The 13,293-nt window shown below is 38.5% G+C and overlaps 1 protein-coding gene across 1 annotated transcript; it reads right to left on the reverse strand.

Moving 5' to 3' along the window:
• Nucleotides 1-7,415: 7,415 nt before the first annotated feature.
• Nucleotides 7,416-13,175, reverse strand: MZT1 (mitotic spindle organizing protein 1). The gene is made up of 3 exons (XM_080374439.1): nucleotides 13,025-13,175; nucleotides 10,022-10,167; nucleotides 7,416-8,351 (listed from the first exon to the last, which is right to left on the reverse strand). The coding sequence occupies exons 1-3, from the start codon at nucleotides 13,071-13,073 to the stop codon at nucleotides 8,328-8,330; spliced, it is 219 nt and encodes a 72-aa protein (XP_080230565.1). The 5' UTR covers nucleotides 13,074-13,175; the 3' UTR covers nucleotides 7,416-8,327.
• Nucleotides 13,176-13,293: the final 118 nt, after the last annotated feature.

Genomic DNA, 13,293 nt, shown 5'->3' on the forward strand with positions numbered 1-13,293 from the left:
AAATCATGTATTTATATCCTCCGTTTGGTCACAGTTACGACAAACAAAGCCCATATCCACTGTTGGTTCATGTCCTGCATTGCTATTTCACTAACTTCAATAAAACCTCACAGTGTGCAAGTCAATGCTGAATTTGACCCAACATGTCTAAAAATGGAACAGCTACTGCAAAGTCATCTCACCAGAGCAGACAGACAGCCATTGATTGACAAAGACTGGCAGATTTATTACTGAAGTCGTTCTTAACAGTGAAATGCATAGTCTGAGATACCATGCTAAAAATACAAGCCAGATTATCAGCTAGATATTTTTCTGCCTTCAGTGTGAGTGCAATTTTCACAGCACATAGGAATACATAGCTGTGCATGTACCTTAACTTGCTGAGTTGTTCCTATACCTGCAATTGGTTTCACCAGAACAGTCAAGCTAAACAAAACATTCAGTTTTGAATTAGAAAAGTGCTTGATCTGAAGAGTCTGAATTTTACTTCAGCCTGCATCCCTGTATACACAATAACCTACCAAATTCAAGCTGTATCTTGAATTCTCCCTAAGAGAATAGCAAGGTCTCTTTTTATATGTCCTAGGCAATGTTTGTCCAGATATTTTTGTATCTTCAAAGTGTGTAAGACCAGTGTATGATTCTCCTTTAAATCTCTCATTAAATATATGGATTCCAGAGTGCTATATTTGCAAGTGATTAATATTCTTCCTTAACATTGTTCTCGCAGTGTTTGTATCTCATAAGGTCTTGACCTTTATGTGAAAGGTGCATATTATTGCAACAACCTGGGATTTCCACAGCTGTAAATCACAGATAGTAAATAACCACCTGCTGCTCACCTTAAACTTTGAGTTCAACACAAGTTTGCTGGTCACAGGAATGGAACCATTTGTCTCTCCCTGGGTAGCTGTCCCCGCCTAAAGTTATAATTCATCTTGCTCACAACCATCTGCCCTTATAAACTGGCTTGAGAACAAAACCAGAGGGTGTACCAAGCAGCTTTGCAAGAAGGCAAGAAGAAATGTCACAAGGAGCGTTCCTGTGGGCCCAGGGAAGTGGGATGGAGAGGTAGCTGATGGGATGGAGCAACAGTGACAACTTAACTCCTTTGAGCAGCATCTTCACAAGCTGCACCAATAAGCAGTGATGGCAGGGGGGGTCAGAGGCTTCGTTGCCTTACCGCTACCAGCTTCAAGGCTAAAAAAAACAACAGTCCAAAATGTTTTAACATGGCCACCTCAGGCTTACATCTGACCCCAGTTCCCCTTACTGGGCCTGGCTGGGGCGGTGGCACAGGCCCGGGCTGCCAGGCCTTGCCCTGATGGACCTCGGGGGGCCCCCACACACCCTGGCCTGTGCAGTACCCTGGCACAGCTGCAGCGCTGTTCAGGGTGTTTAATAAACGATCCCAGCTAACTGAAAAAGTCTGTTGTTAAGGGACTGAACCTGTGGGTGGGGAGTAGGGCAATATGGCCACCTGTTAGCCCTAGTCTCTCTTTTTCCTGTATCTCTTGTCCATTAAATAGGAAGATGATCTTACCTGTTGGTATATTCAAGCATCAATTTTGGATCTGGCATGCAAACAAAATGATTTCATAAAATCAAGCTGGCTGTCCCTCAGCCTCTTCACAACCCTGTGTCCCCCCCTCCCTGCCTGGGAGTCCTGCCAGCGGCTCCCTGGGGAAGCCATGAGCCGCCCCCCACTCCTGCATCTCCCGTCTCCTTCACTGAAAGTTAAATTCCAGGCGCTCCGCTCCCACCTGCCCGTGTAATGACACCGCTGAGCTCCTTCAGAGATCTGTTTTCATGAGGTGGTCTCTGCTTACATGTAAGAATCAGAGGTCAGAAAATAGGAATATTTGTAAAGTAATAATAAAAAGTGCATACACCAAATATATTCCAGATTGCCAGCTCAGATAATTAGTAATTGTGGTGTTTGGGATTTTTTTATCAGGTAACGTTTAAATGTCTTGGAAACCAGGCTTCCGTTTGTCTTGCTGACAGAATCCTCACTGATATCCATCCTAAATATCGCTAATTTTCTTCACGCTACTTTTACTTAGAGCAGTTTTACACTGCCCTTCAGGGACTCTGCAGTCAGAAGGAACTGCTACAGCCAGCGTGCCCAATGCCCCGCAGAGAGACACTGTCGGCTCTTCCCCAGGCACTGAATTAAACAATGTCTTTTAGAAGTATTCTTAATTTAATTTTAACAACATTAATCAGTAGCTAGTTTGCCATTTCCCTAGTATGCCATGTCAAAGTTTACTTACCTTCATTCCTGGGAAGTTGCGCCTTATTTTTAAGGTATGATTTGTCTAATATCAGGTACTGGATCTGGTATGTTTTCTCTGTCAGGTTAAAAAGATGTAGCCACAAGACCTCCTTCCATGTTCAAGGGCATGCCCACAGTCATTGTCTCTTCTTAACTTCTGAGAACCTTCACATTCCTGACATCTTTCAGATCTCATCAGGCTTGTTCTCTGGACCCAAAACAGTTTTATGGTTTTCATTTAAATTATCCTTGTGTCTCTACAACTTTCTCAAAGTATAAACACTAGGACTGGAAGCAGTAATCAGACAGCACTGTGGTTTTACTTCACTATTTCTACTTGATAAACCTATTTTCTGTATCTAACAGGGACTTCCTACAGCTTCATGAAATCCTCACAGTAAAGTAGATGCTTATGATGCTTCAAAAATCCTCAATTTACCATTTTTCAAGAACTGAGACTTTGGTTTTTACATTTTTAAAGGTTGAATTATTTTTTTTCAGATCTCACTCCCAATATAACAAGACAGAAAAACAGGTAACGCCAGTAAAAAAAATTTGTGTTTTTACTGAATGATGCCAATGATGTGTTTTAAAAGAAAATTGTCCTGCATAAATAGGATACTACATCAACATCTTATTTGTAAACCCATAAATAATTAAAAAAAAATAGCCCAGTGACATTTCCACCAAACAATGTTCAAATGGAACTCAGTTTCGGTTTTTTGTTTTGTTTTTCATTCTTTGCTGATAAAACCCCAAGTTCACCGGTTCACTGTTTGCTAGTGCTGATGCTAGGTGATCGGTCTTCAATTCTGTTATCCACTTGCTCCTTTAAAGGTTGAAATTACTCTGGCATACCTTTCATTCTTTGGAATTCTGTCTTCAAAACTAATTAAAAGTAATACTTGTGGTTCAAAGAGCAAATCTCCACTACTAGAGGCATGCCTAAGTTCCTAGCTCAGATCATGCATAGTTAATGTAAAGCCCCACTGTTCAGTTAGCTCTCTAAAGCAGGTCATCTACAGCCATGCTACATAGTGGTTTGTCATAGGTCACTGCTGATTCTTAGGCTATAGTCTTTTTTTTTTTTTTGGGGGGGGGGGTGCTTTATCTTTTAATTTAAAGTATATTCAAATAATGAGGGCTACAGGGTTTCTATAGCATGAAATTATAAACATGCACAAGTAGATGGGAGTGTCTGAAGGTGAAATAGTGTTGGGGAAGAATGGAAGGACCCAGCTTGCTGCAGCCTGCTGGGAGCAGTCCCTGGAGTAAAGTGTGCCCGCAACAGCTTTCAAGTTCATCTCAGATGGAACTAGTTGATTGAATCAAAAAGTGAGTCTAGTACTGAACCAGTATTTGCTCAGCTGGTGACCCCCAAGTGGGAAAGAACATTAGCTGGCAAATATACATGCACTTTTCATGGATACAGATCTATTAGGTCAAGTGTCTCGGCCTGATCGTTATCCAGCTTTCTTTTGTTGCTGTTAACAGATTTTTTGGTTAACATAATTGCCTAAGAAACAAAACCTGCTTAATGTTAAGATGGAGTCTTCAGGACATGTGTTTGTCTTCTTTGCTAATACTCTACAATCTCCTGTAAAGTTATTTTCTTGATTCGGTTTATACTTTTAAAATGTAATTACACAATTACAAATGTCAGGGATCCTGAGAGTTACCTAGAATGCCATGCTCTCTGCAGGACTGGATTTACAGCTCTCACAGCTGTGCTACATGTGCCACTAAAGATACTTAGTCTAAGAATGAGAAACTGTAATGGTAGGCAGGACTGCGTTTTGTTCCCAATCACTGAGAAGAAATGGAAATAAACAGTCAGTTCCTGCCATAGGTCACCAGTGGCACTCTGCAGAGCCTTTGCTAGGTCACGTGCTGCTTGACCTATTCATAATTAACCTCAAAAAAGGGACAAAGTGACAAAATTTGCCAATTATAAAGTTAGTGAAGGTAGTAAGACTACGGGAAAACTGTGGAAAACTGCAGAATGACATGTAAGACTGATTAGGATATAAGATAGCAGATGCAATTCAGCGCAGATAAATAAAAAGATTATACATATGGAGATAAACAGACGTAGTTTCACATATGAAACAATAGCCTCTGAGTTTGCGTTACCACTCAAGAGTGAGATCCTGCAGTTACAATAAATAATGCCATGAAAACGGCTCAGTGCTGAGTTCAAATTAAAAAAGCAAGTCAACTACTAGGAATTACTAGGACATGGATAAAGAACAATAAACAAACAGGACAGTACTTAACTACATGGCTAATGTTGCATGCAGTTTTGGTTCCCTTCTCAGAAAATAACAATACCCAGAAAAGTTTCAAAGGACCATAAATACAGAAGCTATTCCATTCCTTTGATCAGTGGAAGAAATATTTTAACTAATGCATTTCAGTACCGAGGAGGAAATTTAAAAGGTGAATGCTATGTATCTGCAGAACCATGACTGGCACAAGCACGGTAGGTAAAAGTTTACTATGCAGAGAATATTAAATTAAGCTAGTAAAAATCAGGTTCAAAATGAACAAACAAGTGGCAATTCAGGAAGTGCATATAGTCCAAGGGAAACTGGGCAAGGACTGTAAAAAGAAACATTAGGGATTACTAAATAGACAAACCATATGATGTTCAGGAAAGCCTGGAATAGAAGACACTGGGAAGCTTGGAGAACACAGAAGGAAAAGAACCAAATGTGCTTGCATTGTTCTTATCCTTCCTCAGACAGCTGCTTTTGACTACAAGAGTCTATTGTGTTAGAAAAAACTTTAGTCAGGACCTGTACAGCTATTCCTGTGTTTACCTTTTCAAGAGTTCCAAGAGGTGTAAGTAAGGAGCCCAGAGGTAAAGCACGTGCTGTTTGCTTGGCTTCCTTGTTAAATGTGTAACAAATGCAGCCAAGGCTTCTCAGCCATCAGTGCCAAGTCTGAGCACTCATGTTCACATAGTGGGGGTGCTAATAAAGTGATATACTTATTTTTCAACACAGAAACTTTTCCAGTGTGAAATTTCCTACTAACAGGATTTTCTTCTTTTTTTTCTAACCAGGAGGAAGAAAAAAATATTTCTTGTATTTGTTCTGGATAGCACCCCAAATAAAAAGTGATCAGGAGTTTGCTACATCAATTCCTGAGCAAATTTGTTCCACATGGTATTTGAAAGAAACTTTGCGAAGTACACTGAGGAAAAGTATATAGTTTCTAGGTAATCACAGATATGCCCATTTAAAGAAAAATGTCTTCCCTGTTTTCAGCCCAAATATGTTAAATATTCAACCTTAGGGTTTGCATTTCATTTTGTAAATATGAACTATTAAGTATAACCAATGCTATCATTTAGTAACATATAATAATGAAAATGATGCATTTTTCTATATCTTAAATGGGGGTTTTGAAGGTCAAAAACATGCCCTGCTTCTGTAATTCTACACAATAAATGGCCTAACAGCAAGTGTCTAGATGCATAAAACCAGCAAGCTTATTGATAAACGCAGGTAAAATGGTAGGTGCAACTTACTGGAGGAAGAATTTATGTATAAATTGTTCTCATATTGCATTTCCAAACCAGTTTTAAGCATTTCAGGGACATAGAACCAAAACTGAAATCAAGCTAAGTCAGAAGAAACCCTGGAAGTATATAAATGAAAATTAATCAATAGAGTAACATTCAAGGAAAGTTATCAGAATTCCTGTATTGCCCAAAGACCTGGCAATTGAGAAAAAGGAAAAGCATGAGCAGAAACATGTACTGTAATGATTTCATAATTATTTTGGGCACATTTGCTATAGTTTAAAGAAATGCTTGAGTTTCAAGTTTCACAAGTGAGAACTCACAGACTTAGATATGAGTGCTGAAAACAGGAAGAATGCTCTCCAGTCTTCTCATTTTTGACAGTTAGCACTGAGCCTAGTAGAATTAAATAAAAGAGCTAATTGCTAATTTGTCTTGATGTGACTTAGTGTTTCCATGTTTTACTGACTGTTCAGATTTCCTAGGATAATTTTAATTATTGGTATCTTCATGCTAAGGATACCTTAATGTTTTTAAAACATTACAGCCAGTATTCAGAAGTTATATCTGAAATTACAATACTAGTTTACAAAGGATTTAAGCATTAATGAGTGAGCAAAATAATACCAATTAACAATCCCCCAGCTTGGTTATCCAGAAGTTTTCACTGCATCCTTCTGGAATAATTTTTTGGCCGGGCTAACTGGAAATAATGGCAAGTAGTTTAGCATAGTATTTCTATTTTTCTGTTTTCTTTGCCAGCAGCATGAAGTATTCAGCTTCCTTGACTGCTTTTTGTAGGGCTACGACCTAGAGCACACACAACGCAAATTCTTAAAGTAGAACTTTTTTTCCTCTGAACGAAGTTAAGTTTGGCTTAACTAAGATCTGAAGTTCATTTGTAAATGTGCTCTACCCTGTTAACCTTGGAGGTTTCTTTAGGTCCCATTAACACCACACCTTGAAACCATGGGTCCTGACTTCAGTTGGGATAGAGTTAATTTTCTTAGCTGGTACAGTGCTGTGTTTTGACAACACACTGATGTTTTTTAGTTGTAGCTAGCTAATGTTTATACCAAATCAAGGACTTTTTAGTTTCTTAGGCTTTGCCAGCAAGGCGGCTAGAGGGGCACAAGAAATTGGTAACGGACACAACCAGGACAGCTGACCTGAACTAGCCAAAGAGGTATGCCATACCATGGCACATAATGCTCAGTATATAAACTGGGGGGGTTGGCCAGGGCCTGCCAATAGCTGCTCAGGGGCTGGCTGGGTATTGGTCAGCAGATGGTGAGCAATGGTATTGTGCATCATTTGTTTTCTTTTCTCCCTTACCTTTGGATTTCATTCCTCTCCTCCTGTCCCCCCTTTTCATTTTATCTTATTGTTCTTTCATTTTTATTTCAATTACGAAATTGTTCTAATCTCAACCCTTGAGTTTTACATTCCTTTCTGATTCTCCTCCCCATCCCTCTGGGGGAGGGGGGAGTGAGCCAGTAGCTGTATGGTACTTAACTACTGGCTGGGGTTAAACCACACCACCATGCTAACAAAAAAAAAACCACCCAAAAAAGCTTAAAGAGCAGACAAAGAATACAAAAGAAACCATTTTCAAATGAAGTAGAATTCCTGGATGCAAGGACATTTACTGGAAAGTAACATGATAAACAGCTTACTGTATATACTATAAACACTTGTTTTGGCATCAGTGAAGATTCCTAGTGCTGAACAAGAAGGCATTCCTATACCAAATCACTGTTTAAGACTCATTGATTCCTATAAACCAAAACTGATGCTTCTCATATATGCTTTGACTAGGCAGTAACAATATAGCCTTAGTATTTTTAGGTCTAGTAGTCAGAACAAATGTAGCATCTGAACTCCATAACACATTCCATATAATCCATTATTTAAATTCACATACATTTCTGCAAGGATAAGTGAAATTCCTTTGTTATCCAAGTTAAAGAAACACTTTTTTCCAGCAATTGCAATCAAAAGGGCAATTCACTACCCACATTATCAAAAGTGCTTTATTTCTTACTTTTGGAGTGAGACTTAAGTCAGTACCCTTACTCTAAAAGAAAGTTCAAATAGCCTTCATTCCTATCTGGTCCATAAAGCAAAACTAAAATTGTACATTTAGTTTTCGAAGGCAAGAGATAAAAACAAGGATATATTAACACTTCTAAAGGATGCAATAACAAGCTATAGTATTATAACAATATTAATTGCTGCAAACTAGTAAGTTCAGCAAGTGTACAGTAGCTGACAGTTTAAAAAATACTGGATGCCAAAGATGAGCAATTGCACTATATTCACAAATAGTTCACAAAAATACCATGTAATAAAGTTCACCAATAATTTTATAGAAACTAGTTTATACATCCTTTTCAAGATTACATAAATATTCTTAAATTGTTGCACGCACACTTATTTAACTTTTTTCTGAGTAGTAGCAATCTTCAAGGCTTGTTAAAATTAACTTGGCATTTTCTCACACAGAAATCTTCTCCCATGTCAGCCTGTCATATTTTCAGCAGCCTTGAAACAGAAAAAAACATTTACTGCAAGTCACCAAAAGTAGACACCATGTAGATTAAATTTAATCTTTTCTTGCAACTATTTTAATTTACCTGAAGTCTAAATAAACTACTTCAATAAAAACAATACAAAAAATGTGTAAGATGTGCAGCATTGTTCTTTAATGAATACTTCTGGGTTGTGGGTTTTTTTTAAAATAATACTGTCAACTGCCATTAGCCTTTATTAACACAGCCATTACTGTTTGCTTGTGTTAAATTGTGTATCCTGCGTCTAAGCAGCTTGTAACCTGTACATTTTACCCTAATGCTTTCAAGAAGTGCTCAAATACGTATATTTTTTTTCCTTTGGAGTTTACTTTATACCATTTATAGTAATTATTACTCCCACTGATACAGATAAATTAGACATAAAACTTAGAATGACACTGATCATAACTGTGTAACTCACTGCCAATTATTTGACTAAGGTCATGAGTAAGTATTTTATTACTGAGTAACTCAACCCAGCAAACAAGGTATAGTTGTTAGACTGACATTGGTAGATTGGCTTAAAAGGCAGTTATGGGACAAACGAGCACAAAGGATAGCAACAGGAATGATAAACCAGTAAAAGCAAAAGTAGTAGTAAAACAGCCCTCAATTACTTATCTGCACAGTTAAACATGTATGTATGCATACATTTAAGCATGTACACAAATACAAAATATGCATGAGTATAGAAAAATGTTAAAAATGAAGTAAAAAATTTGAAGACTGGTGAAAAATAGCTCTGGCTAGCATCCATTTAGTCAAAAATCTGTAAACTAAATTTTCTAAGAATCAGAACGCAGTCTTCCAGACCAGAGATAGGCAGGCTAGATATGGGTTTCCCCCCCACCTCGCCTCCCAAGAAAGAAATGTAAGAAACAGGGGGGAAAAAGTCATGATGTTTAGATAGACAGTAAAGAACTAAAATCCTTTACGAGCCAAGTGAGGATGTATTTTTTTTTAAAGCAGTTACCCTCTCTACTAGCCAAAAAGGTAAATGTTAAATTATGAAAAGCTCTATATGTATACATAACATGAAATCTGCTCTTGTTTGTCTTTCAAGAGATTCAAAGCACAGGTTAATGTGGTAAAAGCAAGACCACATCAGCAAGCTGCATGCACTTTTTTACAAGTGCTGCTGCATACTATTAGGCCTGAGGTTGTGGAAATGAGGTGATACAGATTAAAGGAGAAAGTAGCAGCCTATTTGTGATATGATGTGGATAAGGGGGCAAATGGTGGCTATAAACATCCAGAATAAAAATCGGGGGGGGGTTGTTGGGTTGTTTTGTTTTGTTTTGTTTTTCTTCAAAAGAGTTAATCTAATTATTTCTAAAAAGATTTTCTTCATACCATTTCTTGCTTCATGCTCCATTCATAGAATCATTTATGTTGGAAAAGACCTTTGAGATCATCAAGTCCAATCGTTAGCTGAGGACTATGAAGTCCACCACTAAACTATGCCATTAAACACTACATCTACACATTTTAAAAATAGCTCCAGGAATGGATGATTCTCACGCAACAGTTGATCTCCTTGATTTAATAGTAAGTCGTATCTTAAAATACAGTTTACAAACTGAAGTATAGCAAGTTGAACACACATCTCAAACTTACACGCTTTTTAAGCAAAAGCATTACCTTCAAAGCTTCTGTAGCCTTACGCAGTTCTTTAATAACAGATGATAATGCTTCTGGATTTATTCCCTGCTCACAAAGCCGCACACAAATAGACAAGGTCTCCATATCCAAGCCAGTGTTTAATAATCTTGAAATCTCAAACAGAACTGCAACAGAAAAAAATAAGCACTTTAGTCCCTATGGACTATGGAATTTCAATGATTGAAAATATTATTCACCAACATTTAATTTGTACTGTAGAGTCTGTGAACATGACAGTTATCAAAAGCTCTTGCAGTTTGAACCTCAACAACAGCATTCATATTCAGCCTTCCAGCTAAGCTAGAAGCCACAGCTTCTAATACTATGCTTTTCTGGTTCAGAAAACTTAATACTGGATAATGGGTCTTGAAAATTAGTAAGTAAAGAATTCAATAATTCACATGCTTGCCAATTATGTGAAAGATACACTATAAGAATAATCCAAGCTTTTGAATTCCAGATACTGATGAAGTCCTACTAAAATGGACTGAGAGCACATTCTTTAAAGGTTTTACAGAGAATGTCAGGAGTTTTCTAGCCACTTCCTTCCATAACTAAACCTGGGTTTAGGTCTAACACTAACAGTGGTTTAAGGATAAGCAATACTTTCAATTTTTCTGTAACCTGAATCAAGAGCAACCCTGCTTGTCAGTGTGAGATGAGGAGAGTACAGTCAGTTTTGTGTGGGAACAAAGACAGCTTGTTCTCCCCTTCCAAACTTTCCCTGGAAGGCCCCTTTTCTTCCATTCTCATAAGCAGTTTGTTATATATGTAACAGAACAACTCAACTCATTGAGGTTTTATTCTGGTTGCTACAGTAACCTCTATCCTCAGCCCAAGTCACTAGCAATACAGGTTGATTTTGTACAGATGCTATTCACACAGTTTCTGTAATCAAACCTTCCCCAAATCTTTCTCACCAGGTAAAAGCAGCCTGGCAAGTGATTACTGTCCAATTGACAGCTATGAAAATATTCTGCTTTGGTATACCAAAGACATACTGCAGCACACCTTCAGAGTCACGTTTACCCAAGCCAAGACATTAAAGGCCTAATATATCCAGTCAATTCCACTGAAGCCACACGGAAATGTCAGATGCTATGAAAAAACCTCTAGGTGCAATAATACTCTTGAAGCCCAAACTCTTGAAGTTTAAGACAAAACTTTTTTTGTCAGACCCAAGCCCTAACTACAAGCCACAAGGAGAGCTTTCTTCTCCACAATGAGGCTTTCTGTCCTCACTCGTCTGAAAGCAAACCATTCCAAACATATCACACATGCAGCCCCTGTCTCCACAAAATCTTCTTCAGTGGCCAGATAAAACAGTAAGAAACAGACGTGTTTGCAATAAAATGCCATTGAACATTAAGAGCTACTGAACTACAAATGACTGACAGCTTCCCAGAAATAAACAATTCTTACTTTCTTCAACCATTTAAAGTTCATCATAAAATTTACTAAGCACGTGACATATTTAGAGGCAGAGCAGTAAATCTAACTAAAGATAAGCTTCAAATTTCTATGTCAGTATGAGTTGTGGTCATTAGTTTCTAATAGAAAATAACTTTAGGTACATCTTTGGCAGAGATGTAGCAGTTTCTCCACAAAAAAAACAACTGAGCTCTTAACAATCCTGCAGAGAACTGCTGTTAAATATTTATATCTGACATTCTAGATTAAGCATTTTACTTCTCTAAATTGCTAATGACATAAATGAATACTTTTTTTTCAATAGCAACCCATTTACTTCCATTAGGTGCCTATTATTTAGGCAGTAAGTTAAGATGCAACACAATTTTCATGTTCTATTTAAAAAAGTCTAAAAACCTTATCCTACAAATATTTTTTCTACTCATGATGGGGCCTCATCAAGAAAAATCTAATACATGGACACAGTTACCAGTGCTTCACATTTTCAGTTACTTCAAAGCACTTTATATAAATAATCTTATAATGGAAATGTAAAGAGATTAATGTTATTTTGAGCAGTAAAAAACCCAAAACAATTTACTGAGTGCAGTAAAAGTTCAAACATCGGGTATTTTGAAGAGTGTTTAAGTAAATCTTTAACAATCAAGTGCATGTTTAAGTTATTGGAAATTTGTTTTCTTCTAAAAATGTCTGACTGCAGGAAGAGATTAAATTGTTAATGTCTACCCTAAATAAAATACACATATTGTTACACAGGGAGCCTGGGCTCCTCAATTTGAAGGCTCGTACACTTTCCATCGCTGTTTTCAAGCCTTACTTTGTCTTTAAATCTGCATTATTATGCATTCCATCTAAAACATTCCTTCAGAAGTGGAGAGAGGGTAGGTGTCAACTACAGTCAGGATAACTTAGAATCACTGTCCTTCCCAAACAAGTCTCTCCCCACCTGCACAGAATGGTCTTACCGTCTTCAAGCATCAGAGCAACCACAATACCCCACGTCGTCCTGCCTTGCTTGCCTCCAGCAGCAGGTCAGAGTGAGTAGATCAGTGGCTGAAACACTAATCTTTACATCAGTTCAACTCATGAAGGTCTTTGCTAAGGAACCCTTATGTAACAGTAGCCGTAACTATAATACAAAGGATGATCATGCAAAAATAACACACACAGAGTAATACCCTCCCAAATACTCTCACTGGGCTCTAGTCCCTCATTAGGGCATTTCCAGAGAAAATCTCCATAGTTAACAACCTCAAGGGACTTCCTGGCAGCTTTCCACTCTGCCTGAAATCCATATAAGCTTTTGGCATAGCCATTCAATGGAATACTGGAGTTCCACACCACATATTGCTAAGAAACACCTCCTGAACCTGCCAGCTTTGATTCCTCATAGACTGGAAGAGGAAGTGAATACTTGATCTCTGCTCATCCTGCTCACATTTCTCACGGCTTATAAATCTGAAATGTTTCCTGCTACTGACAGTACTGCTTCTCTCACATCCACATCCCACAACAGCACCAGGAGCCCGGCTGCTGCGCTCGGCCACCTACCGTCCATCGTTTCCCGCACAGCGTTGAGGCTAGCGGCATTACTCGCCATGGTGACCCCGCACCCCTCACCTCCCACCCGGAAGCGGAAGCCCCCCGCTCCCGTCCATCACCACCGTTCAAACACTCCCGCTCCGCTACCCCAAATGACGCCCAAAACGGAACGCCCCCACCTAACAGCAGGAAAACAAAGGGCGGGTTTTCTTTCGAATTCGTGTAGCGACTCGCCTGGCGATTGGTCCGTTCGAGCGAGAGGGGAGCCCTGCCATTGG

The sequence above is a fragment of the Falco punctatus genome (assembly GCF_963210335.1).
Source record: "Falco punctatus genome assembly, chromosome: 2".
NCBI lineage: Eukaryota > Metazoa > Chordata > Aves > Falconiformes > Falconidae > Falco > Falco punctatus.

What these genes read in the sequence shown, in the direction of transcription:
- MZT1 (XM_080374439.1), bottom strand. Translation starts at nt 13,073, where the DNA reads ATGGCGAGTAATGCCGCTAGCCTCAACGCTGTGCGGGAAACGATGGAC. An exon ending in TGTGCGGGAAACGATGGACG is followed by an intron (nt 10,168 to 13,024) that starts GTAGGTGGCCGA and finishes TTTCTGTTGCAG; the next exon opens with TTCTGTTTGAGATTTCAAGA. An exon ending in AGGCTACAGAAGCTTTGAAG is followed by an intron (nt 8,352 to 10,021) that starts GTAATGCTTTTG and finishes TTCTGTTTCAAG; the next exon opens with GCTGCTGAAAATATGACAGG.